The sequence below is a fragment of the Suhomyces tanzawaensis genome, assembly GCF_001661415.1.
Source record: "Suhomyces tanzawaensis NRRL Y-17324 unplaced genomic scaffold CANTAscaffold_2, whole genome shotgun sequence".
NCBI classification, from domain to species: Eukaryota; Fungi; Ascomycota; class Pichiomycetes; order Serinales; family Debaryomycetaceae; genus Suhomyces; species Suhomyces tanzawaensis.
In genome coordinates this window covers 1,662,440-1,681,060 of record NW_017963637.1, presented here as the reverse complement: position 1 = coordinate 1,681,060, position 18,621 = coordinate 1,662,440, and the positions used below count along the sequence as shown (strand labels likewise).

The following is an 18,621-nucleotide window of genomic DNA, read 5'->3' as shown; positions in this document are numbered from 1 at the left end:
ACCATCGGATCTCCATCATGCAATTATCATCCATAGTATCCTACCTCACTTTGGCCACCATGGCTACCGCAGCTCCCGTATTCAGAATCGTGTCCATGAAGTCGGGAACTCCCTTCCAGTATCAAAATATCGTGCTGAAGGATGGCCAAATATACATTTCTGGCCAAGACAGCCCCATCAACTTCCTTTTGAACGACGACAAGACCTTGATAGACGCTACAAACAACAGATTCATCCAGATCCACGAAAACGAAGTGGAAGAGACCTCCAGTAAGTCATTGGCCACTAAGGGCTTTGCCCTCAAGGACGGCTACTTGACTCTCGGTGACAAGACTTTCTATGCTTGCGCTAATGGCGACAGCTACAAGTTGACCACCCACTGTGAATCGGGCGACTCCATTGCCCTCAAGATCACCGAACAGACAAACTCGAACTAGGTGACAGGCTCACTTTGCATATCCTTGAGGGACATTTTCCATTCATTTCTTACATTACATAGATTCAATAAAATTTTGACGGTCACTTCAGAGTGAATATTTGACATACGCATGTAGATGCATTGCCTGACACCAGTGATTATTTGACACACACAAGTAGATGCAATAGCTGACGCGGTGCTGCGGGATGTTGGGGATGGCCTTAGGAGGCTAGAAACCCCTACTTGAGGCTTTTTTCGAAACATGCCAGTGCCTGCGCCTGGCTCCCCAAACCCCAGGCGCCCCATTCCGGCGCTTCCACGCCTGATACTAGTATCACGTGCTTGTGGTCACGTGCTTTTGCACCCACCATCCCCGATTCCCATCACACCACCGCTACCCCCTCTCCAGCCGGGAATCTGGAGTCCCTGGCACTGCACCACCCCACGTCCCCCATCCCCTCCTAGCACCCCCTATACCTCCCCCTCCCCCTTCCAGAACCTTCTCCCACCTTCCAGCAACCATGCTCGCGAAAATTCTAGTACCTTCTACAGATTGACACCACTTTACATCAGATATATAAGCGCCCACCACTTCCAACACCACCCACTCGTTTCATCAATCACACAATGGAAGAATCACAATTCACAGACAACGCATTGCAGATCTTCAACACTGCTACCCAAATAGCAAAAGACAACAGCCATGCTCAGCTCTTGCCTTTGCACTTTTTGGCAGCAATGGTCCCCACAGACTCAGAAACATCCACTCCATACTTGAAGACTTTGATCCAAAAGGCCAGATACGAATGGCCAACCTTTGAAAGGGTGGTCAACAAGCATTTGGTCAGGTTACCTTCCCAGAACCCTCCTCCAGAAGATATACGGCCCAGTTACGCCACTGGCCAGTTGATCCAAAACGCCACCAAGATCAAACAGCAACAGAAAGACAGCTACATCGCACAAGACCACATCCTCTTGGCATTGTTGGACGACTCGTCTATCAAGGACATCTGCAAAGAAGCAGGCGTCGACGTCAAGGCCTTGAAGACCCAAGCCATTGAGTTGAGAGGCAACCAGAGAATCGACTCCAGACAGGCCGACTCGTCGTCCTCATACGAGTTTCTCGGCAAGTACTGCGAAGACTTGACTGAAAAAGCCCGCCAGGGTGGAATTGACCCTGTCATTGGCAGAGAAGAAGAAATCAGAAGAGTTATCCGCGTGTTGGCAAGAAGAACGAAGTCCAACTCAGTATTGATCGGTGAGCCTGGTGTGGGTAAGACCTCGATTGTTGAGGGGGTTGCCCAAAGAATCATCGACGGCGATGTTCCCAACGTGTTGGCCAACTCAAGATTGTTTGCCTTAGATTTGGGTGCATTGACTGCTGGTGCCAAGTACAAGGGTGAATTCGAGGAAAGAATCAAGGGTGTCCTCAGCGACATCGAAAAGTCCAATGAGATGATCATTTTGTTCATTGATGAAATCCACATGTTGATGGGAGACGGAAAGTCCGATGCTGCCAACTTATTGAAACCCATGTTAGCAAGAGGTGCATTGCACTGTATTGGTGCCACCACCTTTGCTGAATACAGAAAGCACATCTCCAAGGATGGAGCTTTCGAAAGAAGGTTCCAAAAAATCGACGTGCCTGCCTCTACCATTCCAGAAACTGTCGCCATTTTGAGAGGATTGCAACCACGGTACGAGATCCACCACGGTGTCAGAATTTTGGACAGTGCATTGGTCACAGCCGCTCAGCTTGCCTCTAGATACTTGACATACCGAAGCTTGCCTGATTCTGCGGTCGATCTTATAGATGAAACCGCAGCTACCGTGGCAGTTGCTAGAGATTCCAAGCCAGAAGAATTGGATAATTTGGAAAGACAATTGCATTTAATTGAGGTCGAAATCAACGCTTTGGAAAGAGATGTTGAGGCTGATGCTGACTCTAAGGACCGTTTGGAAATTGCAAGGAAAAGAAAGGCCGACCTCGAAGAGAAGTTGGGCCCCTTGAAGGAAAGATTCAACCAAGAACGTGCAAGTCATGATTTATTGATTGCAGCAAAAAGAAAATTGGATGAGTTGGAAATCAAGGCCCAAGATGCAGAAAGAAGACATGACACTGGTACCGCTGCGGATTTGAGATACTTTGCCATTCCAGATGTTGTTAAGCAGATTGAAGAATTGGAAGTCAAGGTTGCTGAAGAAGAAGTCAAAGCAGGTCCAGATGCTTTGGTTGCCAATGTCGTTGGTACTGAACAAGTTGCTGAAACTGCAGCAAGATTGACCGGTATTCCAGTAACTAAATTGACCCAAGCTGAAAACTCCAAATTGATCAATATGGAGAAGGAACTTTCTTCTGCAGTTGTTGGACAATCCGAAGCTGTTAAAGCTGTCTCCAACGCAGTGAGATTAACCAGATCTGGTTTGGCTAACCCTAACCAACCAGCTTCATTTTTATTCTTGGGCTTATCTGGTTCAGGTAAGACTGAATTGGCCAAGAAGATGGCTGGATTCTTATTTGCTGATGAGAGAGCCATGATCAGAATCGACTGTTCTGAACTTGTTGACAAGTGGTCTGCTTCCAAGTTGTTAGGTGCAGCACCTGGGTATGTTGGTTATGAAGAAGGTGGTATCTTAACTGAGCCATTGATCAGACGTCCATACTCCGTCATCTTGTTTGATGAGGTCGAGAAGGCTGCTCCAGAGGTACTCACCGTGTTGCTTCAAATTTTGGACGATGGTAGAGTTACCAGCTCTCAAGGTAAGGAAGTCAACTGCTCTAATGCTATTATCATCATGACTTCTAACTTGGGTGCAGAATACATCAATGCATCGAAGGGATCTAAGATTGACCAGAACACTAAGGATTTGGTTATGGGTAGTGTTAGAGCCCACTTCAGACCTGAGTTCTTGAACCGTATTGCCAGTACCGTTGTGTTCAACAGGTTGTCTAAGAAGGCCATCTCCAAGATTGTTCGCATTAGATTGCAGGAAATCCAGGACAGGTTTGCCGCAAACGGCAGGCAAGTCACATTAGAAGTTGACAACGATGCTTTGGAGTATCTTTGCGAAAATGGTTACTCCCCAGATTTGGGTGCAAGACCATTGAACAGACTTATCCAGCAAGAAGTGTTGAACCGTTTGGCTGTCTTGTTATTGAAGGGACAGATCAAAGACAAGGAGGTTGCGGTTGTCACCTTAGGAGAGAAGGGACTTGAAGTGTTACCCAACCATGAGGCTGATGACGTTGACATGGCTGAAGTGGAAGTGGACAACTGGCAAGACTCGGAGGATGAAGACGACGAAGCTGATTTTGACTAATTTTTACGATTTTTAATTCATATATAGTTTGGGTAATACCCGTTAATTAATGTAAATAATTGAAAAAAGGATCTGTAGAGAACAAAGCTGTAGAAAGCTAGCAGATCAGCTCTTACCCTTGAAGGGGTTCCCGAAGGATATTATCTCGACTCATTGGACATTGTTTCAAGTATTGTACTAAATTAAAAAAACTATCACCTGCTTATCCCACGAGCATTTTCTCTTGCCCTGAATTAGACCCATGAGTCTTATTATTCCCTCTAATAGGTAATGCCACCTCAACAGGTGCCTTTGCTGTAGCCTATCTCCCCCATTGCTAGTGTTTGCAGCCATACGTGCGCGCACCGATGGGCACATGACCCAGAATCAAAAATCAAAAATTTGACTCATCTCATATAAAGGCAAATTTTCCATACTACTTAGATAAGCATTAATCATTATGGCTACTAGAACCCAATTTGAAAACTCCAACGAAGTCGGTGTCTTCTCCAAATTAACCAACTCCTACTGTTTGGTTGCCGTTGGTGGATCCGAAAACTTCTACTCCGCTTTTGAAGCCGAATTAGGTGATGTTATCCCCATCATTCACACCACCATTGCTGGTACCCGTATAGTCGGTAGAATGACTGCTGGTAACAGACGTGGTTTACTTGTCCCAACCCAAACCACCGACCAAGAATTAATGCATTTAAGAAACTCGTTGCCCGACTCCGTTAAGATACAAAGAGTTGAAGAACGTTTATCAGCATTGGGAAATGTCATTTGTTGTAATGACTACGTTGCATTGGTGCATCCAGATATCGAGAGAGAAACCGAAGAGTTGATTGCCGATGTGTTGGGTGTCGAAGTGTTCCGTCAAACTATTGCTGGTAACGTGTTGGTTGGTTCTTACTGTTCATTGTCTAACCAAGGTGGTATAGTGCACCCTCAGACCTCCATCCAAGATCAAGAAGAATTGTCTTCCTTGCTCCAGGTGCCTTTGGTTGCTGGTACTGTCAACAGAGGTTCCTCTGTGGTGGGTGCTGGTATGGTTGTTAACGATTGGTTGTCTGTCACCGGTATTGACACCACTGCTCCTGAATTGTCTGTTATCGAATCCATCTTCAGATTACAAGATGCTCAACCTGAGGCTATCTCTGGTAACTTGAGAGATACCTTGATTGAAACCTACTCCTGATCGCAATGCTAGATCATCTCTGCATTCGTGAATCTACCTTTGCGGTAGTCTTATATCTGTACATTAGTTAATAACAAGCACTTCGGGTACTAGCGGTAGTATGGCAGAGCTATCTGTAGAGTAGAGAAACAGATTAACACGAACAATTAAGAACTGATTCGTTATTTACCCATACAATTTTTGACAGTCCATCGTTATAGTTCTCCAAAATGCATGTGGGGGATATTTGTAGGTGTATAAAGCTTCTAGTTCTAACATTCCAAAAAAAGGAGAATTTTCCGAAATTTCATAAAATTAGCAACGGCCTTAGGTTTTACCATCTGTGGTGTATGCTAATTGTCCACACAGGAGCTAGCACGAGATGAATAGCAAAGGAATTTTCGCAGCTAACAGGAAATGAAGCAGAAACCTACTGCCAACTTTTAATCTCTATTGATACTATAGGTCTAAAACACCTCTCACAAGGCATGTATAGTATCCGTAAACACTCAGTCTTTGAACCAAATACGTTGTAAATGAATTTATTGCAAAAATGAAAGCTTGCTTTATAAAGGGTTGACCTAGTCTATCAAAAATGATAAATTAATGGTGCGTTTTCCACTGCAATAGGTATTTATTTAGACTATAATTTACTTCCCATTCGCAAAAAGAGACTGCTACTTACCAGGCATGCTCATTAGCCTCTGAACGAAATTCACTGTGAATGTACTTACAGAACCAGAAGGGGCTTACGTATCAAATCTGTAGATTTTTGGTGGAATGGTTCTGAATCAAATTTTAATAAATGGGCTACCCAAATGGATACCTTCCAGCCTCTAGACGAAATAACTGCAACTTATACGATGGGACGACCAGATTCATAACCCGAATTTACTCTGAACGAATTTAGCCAGAACACAGAAGCCTACCAGCCACTGAGTTCCCCCTGAATGAAAACGAACGACCGGTACTACCACCACCGCATGTTTTGTCCACTGGCCCCACTGTCTACCTCGCTGTGATTTACGATTGTCCCCACACGATCGGAGGGGAGTGCATCCACGGCTATAGCCTTGTGCGATCATATGCTCTATCCTCACGTGCGAGATCTTACAAGTTCAATTTGCCGACCCAACACAACACCTATTGGCACACTTATCACCCATCATGGACTACCAGGGCATCCCACGAGGCACAATTCGCCAAGAGGCCCTCAAAAAGCTAGCCAAGCTAACGGTGGAAGAGTCGTCGACGTCCATCCAGGAGGTCGACAGCACCTCCGACAACTTCACCAAGCTTCTCTCCTCCACCAACAAGGAAGATGTGTTCAATCCCGAGGACTTGTCGACGGTTGCCATCACTCCTAAGGAGTACGAGGTGTTGTTGGCGTTGTGTGAATCCACCAACGAGGAGTTCAAGTTCCCAAACCACGCCCAGGCGTTGTTGAACAAGTTCAGACTCTACTTCTTGGAATTGCCTACCCAGAAGTTTTCTCCCACCATCGTCAACAAGTACTCGTCTTCGTCCACACCATGGCACACCATCAGTGAGAGCTTGACTACCGCCATCATCCAGCTCGGCAAAAAATTCGACTACATGTTGATTGATCAGGCCATTGAGATTTTCCAGGCGTTCAACGACTCGTTCTTCGCCAACAAGTCTTTGGAGCTCTCGAACTACTTCACCCTCTTGGGCTGCTTATCTGGCCTCACCAAAAATGCTGACATCTTGACCTACTCCCCCAGGTCCTTCAGATTGTTCTTGAGTCTCGACACTTTGATCGATAATTTTGATTTCTTGAACGATGTGGAGATCTACTCCAACACCATTTACTCCCAGCAAAACCAGTCCAATTCCTTCAATGACTACTCCAACATCCTTGACAAGGACTTGGTGATTGACTTTTCTCCCGTACTTTATCTCGAGTACTTGGGCAAGCTTTCATGCCGTATAATCAACTCAATTATTGACAACAACAAGAAGCCATTATTGGAAAGCATCATTGAACGTGTTGCTTCGAGGTATGACGATGGCTCATTCACTGCCCACGATGGTATCTTTGATAACTACCTCCTCACAAAGGAGAACATGGATATTAGCAGAGAACATATGGACATCATCAAGCATTTGACCGAGATTGCAATTCAGAAGATGGAGTTCTTAGATAGGGGTGAATCGTATATCGTGTACTCGACATACAATAGATTGAGACTTGGATACTCAGCAAAGAGTTACTTTTTACAAGTCATCAGTTGTGGTATTTTCACCGACAACATTGACATCAAGGTTTCTAAAAGACTTTTCAAAAACTGTTTGGAAATCAAAGACGTCATGTTAGATCAAGATCTTGGATTAAGTGTGATTCAGTTAGGCTCTTTATTGATCTTCAAAGATGAGAAGATGGGCAACTTATTGACCAGATCTTTCACTTCATTGGTCTCCAATCCAAGGTTTTCTAAAGAGTACTGTCTTGAAGCTTCCAAGAGCTTGGGAGTTGCAAGTAAGGTGTTATCTCAGGATGCAGTGATCACCACCATTTATGCATTGACAAACTTGCTCTTTGTGGGACATGAAAATCAACAGATTAGGAACAATTTGAGAACCAGGACCACTGGTCTCAGAGACAACGGATCTCTTAGAGGCGAATCTATAAAGGATTCAATTTCAAGATCTAATTCACTTAGCTCCATTCCAAACCATGGAAAAAACCATGGCGTTGTTCCTGAATTCAATGATAGCGACTACAAAAAGGTCTGCGAGAATGCCATAATCGCAATCATTGAAATTGCAAAGGCCTGTGACGATGAGAAGGTAACTACCTTGGCAGTAACTTTGTTGAGTCAAAAGACTTCGAATTTGAACTCCACAATCGGCCCCTTGTTGTTGGCAGGCTTGAGTTCATGTGCGCCATACTTGCCAGAAAGGGAATTTGTGATTTTGATCAAGTCACTCTTCAGATTAAGTCTCGAAGCTTTTGAATCTAAAAATGAATCAATGCTTACAAATTTGATTTCCTCCCAGGTGGTACTTTCAAAGAAGCTAAGCCAGAAGAGCGCTTTGTTCAACGTGTACCTCCACGAGCTCTTGCAAACCATCATTAGTAAAGGTGACGTTCAGGTTTTAGAGCACCACAGATCTCACAGCGAAATTCTTGAGATTGGCTCTCAAATCAGTATCTACCTCAAGCCATTATCGGAGTTATTGCCTAATGTTGATCTTGGCGAGCCTCCATTAGAGATCAAGAGTGTCGAGACTGTCAATTTGTTCAAAAACTTCTGGTTCAACTTGGTTGTTCACGGATACTCTGTTAGATCAGAAATAGCCAAGCCTTATATCCCAGAATTAGAAAGAATTGCATACAATTCGCCTCCATTGGTCAGTGAGGTTTCTTGGGATAGAACCGAAACTTCCTTGGAATTGAATACTATTTTGAGGCGTGGCTCTTCGAACCACAATATCAAGCACCACAGAACGTTCTTGGGGGAAGTTTTTGAAGTCCACAGATCTTTATCCTACCAGAAGTTGATCTTTTTGTCGTCCGCGATGTTTTTGGAATCCTTGAGAGTAAAGACGGGTGATTGCTCCAAAATCCTTCAATACTACTCAGATCCATCGGTGAAGACCAGTGGAGTGGACAAGTTTATTGGTCATATTTCTCACAAGATAATGAAGGATTTTGTTACCTTAGTTAACCATGGTGGGAATAAGCAATTTAGTGCTGACAATATTTCACATCAATTGACGGAAATATTAGCTTTATGTTGTCACAGACTTAGGGACTTACAGGATACCGCTTTCCAATGTTGCGAAATCTTGATCAACTCAGTTCCATCTTCCTTAATCCATCAACAGAGTTTGTTCACCTTATTCGACTTGTTGAGTGTGCTTTACGACAGTATTGTGGATGCTGATGAAAATTTGTACCAACCCACTACTAATTTCAAGACCAGGCATTATGGAATCATGTTGTCTTTGTCTGATGACTATCAATGGAGAAAACAAACTTTTAAAAGGTTCGAAGAAAGGGCCCATTTATGGATGAAATTAGTGCTCTTGAAGAGTAATTTCGATGTCAAGAGTTTGATTCAATCGTATGTATCGAACTTGAATGAGATTCAGTCCGGCAAGATCCATTATGGTGTTTCTTTTGCTTTGAACATTGCAGGAACTGTTGTTGGAAATAGAGAGAACTTCATCACTAATGAGGTTGCTTCGTCTTTCCACCCTCATTCCCATACCTCCAACGTAATTCTTCAATTGAATTTAAGAAGTGATCTTATGAATAAGGTTCCACTTCAATCAAACTATGATACAATCTTGAAGAACATAAAGTTGAAGGTTTTTAATATCGAGTCTAAAATTACTCCCATCGGTACCAATAATGATCCAACGTCGTTGGTTGCATCTAATTCTATCACCGATACTGAAATTAACTCCTTGCTTAATGAAATTGCCGGTTTGATACTTCTATCCGACTCCAATAACGGTGAATTAATACGTTACCTCGTTGAGTTACCTTTCAAGACATTGAAGGCTTCTATTATAAACTATGCCATTATCGTTTGGCTCACAATCATGAAAGATAAACCTACTTTGGCCACATTGATAATTGCAGAAATCATTAAACATTGGGAAATTTCGGTTGACTTGAAATTGGGTTTATTCTCACAATCCCTGAATATTATTGATTCCACTTTCTGCAAGATGGAGTACTCTCCAAGTGACCTGAAATTAATCAAGATTGCTAGCAAGACGACCAACGAAAAGTTTAAGGCCCACCTCAGTATCATCAAATTGATCTCATCTAACTTCCAGGCCACTCTTAACCAAAGTGACCACTTATTGAAGATATTCACTAGATTTGTTGAGGTTGGACTTGAAGGTTTAAACTCTGCTAGTTTACATCCATTTTCGAGGTTATTGAGATTCCAATTGGTTAGATTTGCTTTTGACGTCTTGAACTACCATTCCAAGTTAAAGTCAAGAAGTTTGGTTCACCTCACTGAACTTATTTTCACAGGTTCATTGTCATGGTTTAGACAAAAGTTTTCTTATCCATATGGAGGTAATCTTTTGAAGATCAAAGCCGACTTTGAATTATTGAAGGAGGTTACGCGTTTGATTGCAGCTACTGAAACATTTGGAAAGGAGAGCTTGGAGTCTAAGAAAACTATTGTTTTGTTTTTCCTCGATGACGAAATCTCCAAGATCTCCATTTGGTTGAACCCATTGAATCCCAACGACCTTAGAGGCTCTTATAGTCAAGGCCAGCTCTCATCCAACCATATTATCCAAAGTTATTCCATCGATCCTATTTTGGCAATCAATTTGGCATTGAGATATAAGATTAAAAACTTGGATGACTTGCTTCAAAACCTCATTACCAAGAACCCATTGCCCTCAGTTTTCTACCCTGAAGCTGTTCAATTCTTCATTGGTATCAACGGAGGAGTCAACATGCCTAATCACTATCTTTTATTTTGGACTCCATTGCCTCCAATTGATTGTATTACTTTATTCTTACCACCATTTGGAAACAATCCTTATATCTTGCAATTCACTATGAGATCATTGGAGCATCATGATGTCAATTTGACCTTTTTCTATGTTCCACAGATTGTTCAAAGTTTGAGATTCGACTTCAAAGGATACGTGGAAAGATTCATTATTGAAACTGCTAAGGTTTCCCAATTGTTTGCCCATCAAATTATATGGAATATGTTGGCAAATAGTTTCAAGGATGAAGACTCGTTGGAGCCTGACTCTTTGAAGCCAACATTGGATAAAATCCAAGTTAAGATGTTGGCAACATTCAATGCAAAAGATTTGGATTTCTATGAGAAGGAATTTGGTTTCTTTAACGAGGTTACTGACATTTCTGGTAAGTTGAAGCCATATATCAAGAAATCTAAGGCAGAGAAGAAGGTCAAAATCGATGAGGAAATGTACAAGATTGACGTCCAACCAGGTGTTTACTTGCCCAGTAACCCTAACGGTGTTGTAATTGATATCAACAGAAAGTCAGGTAAGCCTTTGCAATCACATGCTAAAGCGCCATTCATGGCCACTTTCAAGATCCAAGATGATGTTGAAACCATTGACGAATTTGGTAAGATTGTCCACATTCCTATTGAGAAGTGGCAGAGTGCTATTTTCAAAGTTGGTGATGATTGCAGACAGGATGTTTTGGCATTGCAATTGATTTCCGTTTTTAGAACCATCTGGAACAATGCCGGTTTGGATCTTTTTGTATACCCTTACAGAGTCACAGCAACTGCTCCTGGGTGTGGTGTTATTGATGTCTTACCAAACTCTATCTCCAGAGATATGTTGGGAAGAGAGGCTGTCAATGGATTGTACCAATACTTTACCACCAAGTTTGGACCGGAAGAGTCAATGGAATTTCAGGAAGCCAAGAACAACTTCATCAAATCGTTGGCCGCATATTCGATCATTTCGTATCTTCTCCAGTTCAAAGACAGACATAATGGTAACATTATGTACGACGATCAAGGACATATTTTGCACATTGATTTTGGTTTCTGTTTCGATATCGTTCCTGGAGGAGTTAAGTTTGAGGTTGCACCATTCAAGTTAACACATGAAATGATTTTAGTGTTGGGAGGAAACCACAATACCCAGGCTTTCAGATGGTTCGAGGAATTGTGTGTCAAGGGATACTTGGCGTGTCGTCCATACATGGAGACCATTGTTAGGTGTGTGACGCCTATGTTGGAGAGTGGGTTGCCATGTTTCAAAGAGACCACCATCAAGAAGCTTAGAAGCAGATTTGTGCCCTCCAAGAGTGAAAAGGATGCCAGTGTGCACATGAGAGGCTTGATCAGAAAGTCTATGGAGAGTTATTACACCAAGGGCTATGACGAGTTCCAAAGAATCACCAATGGTATTCCATACTAGACAGAATCGTGTTGACACCAATAGTATGAATTTTATTTTGAAGAAGGTGGCTGCTATGGTGTGGCCATTAATTAATGTATAATTGTAAATAATTTGGCTACACTATTACCTTTAATATTGTGTGTCAATAAAATTCAAGTAATAGTCCAAAACTAGTAGAATGAAGAAGTAGTTCAGCTTGGTACAATTAATTCACTGAGTAGCAATATTGGGTGGGCCAGTGAATCGCTAGAATAGAGGCGATTACCAGGGGACCCAGGGAAACGCAGATTTCCCAAAATGAAACGTCCGAACCAATTAGAGAGTTAACGAGGATTAAGACATCCAAAGATAACAATAGACTACTGGGTGCTTTATGACGAATTTTAGCAGAAGAAATTGTTAGTAAACGATTACTAATAAATCCCCATTCACAGAAATGACTGGTTCCTACAGTATGTAGATAGCAGATTCCATTGGAGCACATGGAAATTCCTTTATGTCTGCGCAAGTAAAATGAATCTCTCAATTACGGAACCTTACCACTTTAACTTTCAATGATAGTTCACTACTTCACTAGACTCTGTAGGCGTTTTTCTGGTGCACCACCTCTTGAAAGTATCACCAACAAGTGGCCTACTCTGCCGATTTGCAATGGCTTGTCGACACTCCATCATCACTACACTAGTATATCTACGGGACCGTCACAACCGATGCAATGCAGGAATGATGCTAATAAGGACCGTCACAACCGTCAATCCGCTAGAATGCAATTATTCGCGATGGAGTGGTAATTTATGAAACCGTTTGATCCTTTCGTCTCTGCTAAACACCTGCCTGTTCTTCTCCTCTATTCCCATCAACTGAGTGGAAAACGTATGCCCACACGGGCGACTTCCAATGCGAAGTATCTGCTTCCCCCTGCGTAGGCGACTTCTAGAAGCCGCGGTGCGTAACCGCACCACCGTGGTCGCGGTGCGCGGTGCCCCTGGCACCAGAAATATCTGCCGTTACGAGCATCACTGTAAAACGCTGCGGCTTCGCCTCACCACACCTCCACTGCCCTAACACTGCCCACACCTCAGCCCCACCACCATACCACCATGTCCCAGGGGCTTTCACGCCTAACTGCCTACATGCCCACTGCCAGTGCCCCCTAGCACGGCTGTAGCTCTCCCTAGCCCCTCCCGCAACCAACCGCAAACGAGCGTGCGCTCTCCGATGTGATCTGCCATTCTGGGCTTGGCCAGCCCTCTCGCACTGCCTGACCCATTCCCCGTGACCTCTATTAATAGACTGTTGATCTTTTCACCTCCATCAGGGATATATTCTGCTGCCATCACCACATCGTCAGGAATCCCCATCCATCACCACCCACCAGCCTGTGCCCCCACCGTGGCCTCCAGAACCCCTCCACAACGTCCCTAACGTCCCTGTCGGTACTTCCTACCTAGATCTCCTCGTCTAGCATCAAGGGCTGTCCGTCCACAACACACCATTAGATCACCTCCTCCACAATGCAGCTCCGCTCCATGCTCTTAGCGTTGATGCTAAGTCTCATCCACTCCGTCCATGCCGTCAACTTCATCAGGTCCTCCTCGTTGTTGACGTGTATGGACAACTCCCAGTTCACAGCCTCCCATTTCGACGTCAAGTACTACCCCAATAACCACACTGTCTACTTCGACGTCATGGCGTTCTCGCAGATCGACGGAAACGTCACTGCCACCGTCAACTTGATTGCGTACGGTATCAACGCCTTCACCAAGAAGGTGTCGTTCTGTAGCTTGGGCTTCGGCTCCATCTGTCCCTTGCAAACAGGCCGTATGGAGTTGAACTCCAACTACGAATTGGGGCCCTCCATCTACAAGCAGATCCCCTCGGTGGCCTTCACTATTCCTGACTTGGACGCCAGAGTCCAAATTACCCTTGTTAACGACGACACGGGAGATACCGTGGCCTGTGTCCAGGCTGCCTTGACCAACGGTAAGACAGTGCAGACCAAGTACGCTGCCTGGCCCATTGCTGCCATCTCCGGTTTGGGTGTCATCACCTCGGGTGTGGTTTCCGTGATTGGTCACTCCAACACCGCTGCCCACATCGCCTCCAACTCCATGTCCTTGTTTATCTACTTCCAGTCCTTAGCCATCACCTCCATGATGGCTGTGGCCAAGGTCCCACCTATCGCTGCTGCCTGGGCCCAGAACTTCGTCTGGTCTCTTGGTATCGTGAGAGTGGCCTTCGTGCAAGATATTGCCAACTGGTACATCCAAGCTACTGGTGGTACCCCAACCGATGTTATACATGCCACCTATTTGTCTGTCTCGGTTCAAAAGAAGGTCAAGAGAGCCCTCGACTATGTCAGTGAATTGGCTCCAGTTTCAAACTCCTTGTCTTTGGGTAAGAGAGCTTCCATTAGTCTTGACTCTGACAACTTCGGTTATGCTGACCAAATGAACTCAACCTTGTACACCGTCGATGAAAAGGATTCCCACTTGGGTACAAAGATCTTGGTCTTGAGAGGTATTCAAAGAGTCTCGTATTTGGCTGGTATCGAGATTACCAGTTTGTTCATGACTACCATCATCTTCTTGCTTTTCTTTGCGTTTGTTATGGTCGTTTGTTTGACCATGTTCAAGGCCATCATCGAAATTTTGATCCGTTCAAAGATCATGAATGAAGGAAAGTTCAACGAGTACAGACAACAATGGTCCCAAATTGTCAAGGGTGCCTTATACAGATTGTTGATGATTGCGTTCCCACAATTGGCTGTCATGTGTCTTTGGCAATTGACTGAAAGAGACTCTGTGGCAACCGTTATCATTGCAGTTTTCTTGCTTATCATCTCGATTATATTGTTGTTCCAAGCTGCTATAAGAGTTTTCTTAATGGGTAGAAAGTCAATTAGACAATTCAAGAACCCTGCTTACTTGTTGTTTGGTGATGGAACTTTCCTCAACAAATTTGGATTTGTTTACGTCCAATTCAGAGCTGACTGTTACTACTTTATTTTAATTTCCTTGATTTACATCTTTGCAAAGTCCTTATTCGTTGCTGTCTTACAACATCATGGTAAGGTTCAATCTATTATTGTGTTTGTGATTGAATTGTTTTATCTTGTTGCTGTTTGTTTCTTCAGACCTTTCATGGACAGAAGAACTAATGCCTTCAACATTACTATTGCTGTGATTAATACCATCAATGCTTTGTTCTACATGTTCTTCTCTTATGTTTTTAGACAGCCACATATCGTCGCTTCAGTTATGGCCGTCGTTTACTTCATTTTGAATGCAGTCTTTGCATTGTTCTTGTTGATTTTCACCATTGTCACATGTGTGCTTGCTTTGCTTTACAAGAACCCAGATACTAGATACCAACCAATGAAGGATGACAGAGTTTCCTTCTTGCCAAGATTTGACAATCCAAACCAACCCGGTAAAAAGAATGTTAACGGTGATGACATGGAGTTAATGGCATTAGGGGCTACCGCTATGAAGGGACATGAACATGGTGCTAAGCCAGGCATCTACGATGAAGATGAATCAGTTTATGATGACGCATCTATGTTCAACCGTAAGAACAATAGCAAGTCGAGTGAGAATTCAGATGCCGATGTCAAGAGAGACTCGTACTACTTGGAGTCTATCGAGCCAACACAGCCATCTTCAACTATCGTTGGTGATCCATCTAATGCCATGAGTGGTTACAGTGGTTCTAGCTATGGAAGCTATGGTAACAGTAACTACAGCCATCACACCGCTTCAAGCAGAAATCCTAACCAACAGCAGAATCACGCTGGTTACCCTCAAAAGGATGCTTTCCATGGTAACTACATATGAATAACTTCACTTCTTTAACGAATTTAGCCCATGCACATTATTGTTTTACAAGGTTCAAATAAAAGCAAAGTAGAATATTATATACGACGATTAAGATATCACATATTGCGTACCAATGACACTAAATGTTGCACCAAGTAATTTATTTTTAATCTTCTTTACTACTGAAAGTAATTTACCTCAAACATCTTCGTTCACATCCAAGTTGTAGAAATTTCACTCCCACTGAAAAGCTGTTTCTTCGGGTACATACATCTCCCACTTTCTGTATCCTTTCAGTGAACAACAATGTCCATTACTGGGTTCAGATTACATTCAATTTTGCCTCTCAGTTCTGGCAATATATCTTCGACTCTTCAACTCAGGCAAATACAGAAAATTGCTGTATAATACTTTATGGGATCGATTGAAGACAGAGTATGGGTGAGTTGACTAAATATATTTCCTTCTACTGATTATTGGACATTAAGTGAAGCAGGTTCACTAAAAACTTCCTCCAACTAGCTGAACTGTTTAGTAGGTAAAGGTTTCAAAAGTAGTAATCAATATGCAAAAAGACTTCATGGGCCCTTCAAAAAGATGGCGTTACATTTCATCATTTACCTCTCACCATTGGTTGTAAAGTAGACTTTGTCCCCACGGATTCCTTAGCGCAGTTCGAGTGAGTAACCTCACCAGATACCTTCATTATTGAACGGCCCACCATCGCATAAAAGCAAGGACAATTGATATCACAAGCCCTAAGTACTGAATATTAAGTGTATTAGAAATCTCTATATGTTACTAATTGGATCTGGGTGCAAAAAATGTCACTACTCTGAAGGAATTTCAAGTTGCGAAAACAATCGTTCTAGAATGTGTAGACGATAATTTTGTTCTTTCCCCTGACGTCCATAGTTTCATCAAGTTGGTACATTTCTCCATGCTCGTTGAGATAGTATTCCTTGAGAGGCTCGCCAGTCAATGGGTTCAAGTGTGGCGCAAGAGGAACATGACCCTGCTTTGTATTATACTCGTGGCTCAAGCCTTTTTCACTGAAGTCAAAATTAATGTCGTCCAACAAGTTGAGCCTGGAAATGTACAACGTAGTCAAGAACATGACGAGGTTTCCTTCCCACAAGAAAGTGGAAACTATCATGAAGGCACTGACTGCCTTTCTCATGTCGCAGATATTCCTCTTCGTGCAATCCATAGGAATAATGTGGGAAGTAACCATGACGAACGACACGATTTTCATTAGCGCAGCAGCCAAGCAGTAGAAGCTTCCATTTCTCTTCTCGAAGTTAATAACTCGAGTAATGAACAAAATGGCCACTGCCGTGGATACAACACTGTCTGCAATAAAATACCTATAAATTCCAACGCCAACAGCAGTGTCCTGGTTGAGCAAGACCCCCGACAACGTCACACAGGTGATGCCCAACATGATTTCAAAAACATAGAGAACAAAGTTCGCTGTGATGGTCAAGCTCTTATCCTGGAACCTGTCGTGGCCTACGAATTTGCTGGCTGGAATTGCAAACAAGGGTCTATTCATGACTGTTTTGACTAAATCTTCCTCTAGCCGTTTTTGCTTGGAATTAAGGCTCTGGAGCCCTGCGGTGGTCGTCAATGTCTCGGCATCGTCCTCGATGATTTTCAGGTACTCTTTTGTTTCCATCTCAGCAGGTAGCTCGTCATGAGTTGGAAGTTTGGGAATATGCGGGGTTGTGTAGGGGTCTATGATGCTTTCAGGGTAGATCAAGTCATTGTCGTGTAAGTCGTGATACGAGGGGTTGAGCCGCTTGATATGTTCATCTTTTTCTGGAGGGGTGGGGCCTCTTTCTCTTATCTTTGGTAGTGATCGGTTTGCTTCGGCAATCTCGATCAAAGTACGTGGTCTGCCAGCAGTCACCACTGGCTTCTTCAGGGTGCTTGGTTGGAATCCTGGACCAACGGTGTCGAAGGTTATTATGCTCAGTCTATCGTCATCAAGAGATGTTGGGGTAGTGTTTCTAGATCTTAACCGAGGAGGAACATGCTCGAACCGGGAATGGTCGCTGACCACCCGAGAACTGAGTCGTCCATATTGATCGTGCAGCATATTTGGTACAGCTAGTGGATCCAGACCTGTGAATACTGCCCAATTACTGCTGTGAAGCTGGCTTACCTGGGGTCTAAGTCTGCTAAATGACCTGCATATATATACATATCAATTGCTTTACCCAATTTGGATTGATTGTAAACAGGGCATCCAACTGACAGACGACCACAAGAAAAGAGCCAATGGCCGCCTCTAAGCCTCTGAGATGGGCCTGGTCGGTTAGATTGTGTGCTGCGGCTCTTCGTGTCTAGCTAGCTTCCCTTCGTCCGTGCCTTTTTCTATGTGACTGTGACCTCTTGCTCTTCAAATACGAAAGTGTTGCACACTAGACGAAGGGCGGACCAGCAAAATTCCGCATAGACTTGAGCCTCATTCTAATCCACTCCGATCTCTCTATTCAGTGTTCTTTGGTGAGCCTGTTGTATAATCAGAAATTTTTTGCCTATTTTCTAGTTGGGACGAATTCTACTGTGCTCACCTACTCCTATAATCCAATAATCTATCGGTTTTCTATGAGAGTGTCTACAGACATAGCAAATTAGGAAAAGCCAGGTTACTCCATGACAACTGAGAACCACCCATGGTCACAATTCATGCTTAAAATACTTATAAAGCAATTTATCCTGGTCTAAAAACAATTATAAGTCTTCCTGTATAGTTATTATCGTCAAATACTCTCTCCAGGGCGATTTTTCGAGCTGTAGAAAATTCTCAACTATTGAGTTGAATTGTAATTTGTGTCTGATTTTGAGACATAAAAAAGCCTGGCTAGCTCAATGGCTAGAGCGTGTGACTTTTATTCTTCGATAAAGGGTATCACAAGGTTGCGGGTTCGACCCCCGCGTCGGGCTTCTTTTTGGATTTTTGTAAATTTTCAGATCGTATGTTTAATCCTTTTGCAATCCCT

General features: G+C 43.3%; 6 protein-coding genes and 1 non-coding gene across 7 annotated transcripts; 6 read left to right on the top strand and 1 right to left on the bottom strand.

Moving 5' to 3' along the window:
• Positions 1 to 59: 59 nt before the first annotated feature.
• CANTADRAFT_20736 (uncharacterized protein) lies at positions 60 to 437 on the top strand (the record flags this gene model as incomplete). The annotated part of the gene is made up of 1 exon (XM_020206611.1): positions 60 to 437. One exon carries the CDS (start codon positions 60 to 62, stop codon positions 435 to 437), a length of 378 nt encoding a protein of 125 aa, XP_020066323.1.
• A 608-nt stretch (positions 438 to 1,045) lies between these two features.
• HSP104 (chaperone ATPase) lies at positions 1,046 to 3,739 on the top strand (the record flags this gene model as incomplete). The annotated part of the gene is made up of 1 exon (XM_020209320.1): positions 1,046 to 3,739. One exon carries the CDS (start codon positions 1,046 to 1,048, stop codon positions 3,737 to 3,739), a length of 2,694 nt encoding a protein of 897 aa, XP_020066322.1.
• A 439-nt stretch (positions 3,740 to 4,178) lies between these two features.
• Positions 4,179 to 4,916, top strand: CANTADRAFT_47539 (translation initiation factor 6; the record flags this gene model as incomplete). Its single annotated transcript, XM_020209472.1, has 1 exon — positions 4,179 to 4,916. The coding sequence occupies one exon, from the start codon at positions 4,179 to 4,181 to the stop codon at positions 4,914 to 4,916; it is 738 nt and encodes a 245-aa protein (XP_020066321.1).
• Positions 4,917 to 6,062: 1,146 nt separating this feature from the next.
• On the top strand, positions 6,063 to 11,813 carry STT4 (1-phosphatidylinositol 4-kinase; the record flags this gene model as incomplete). Its single annotated transcript, XM_020209965.1, has 1 exon — positions 6,063 to 11,813. The coding sequence occupies one exon, from the start codon at positions 6,063 to 6,065 to the stop codon at positions 11,811 to 11,813; it is 5,751 nt and encodes a 1,916-aa protein (XP_020066320.1).
• A 1,526-nt stretch (positions 11,814 to 13,339) lies between these two features.
• On the top strand, positions 13,340 to 15,631 carry FLC2 (flavin adenine dinucleotide transporter; the record flags this gene model as incomplete). The annotated part of the gene is made up of 1 exon (XM_020209390.1): positions 13,340 to 15,631. One exon carries the CDS (start codon positions 13,340 to 13,342, stop codon positions 15,629 to 15,631), a length of 2,292 nt encoding a protein of 763 aa, XP_020066319.1.
• A 748-nt stretch (positions 15,632 to 16,379) lies between these two features.
• On the bottom strand, positions 16,380 to 17,769 carry CANTADRAFT_25418 (uncharacterized protein). The gene has a single exon (XM_020207422.1). The coding sequence runs from the start codon at positions 17,712 to 17,714 to the stop codon at positions 16,482 to 16,484; it is 1,233 nt and encodes a 410-aa protein (XP_020066318.1). The 5' UTR covers positions 17,715 to 17,769; the 3' UTR covers positions 16,380 to 16,481.
• A 707-nt stretch (positions 17,770 to 18,476) lies between these two features.
• On the top strand, positions 18,477 to 18,565 carry CANTADRAFT_t76. Its single transcript has one exon. It is a non-coding gene; the product is annotated as a tRNA-Lys (tRNA).
• Positions 18,566 to 18,621: the final 56 nt, after the last annotated feature.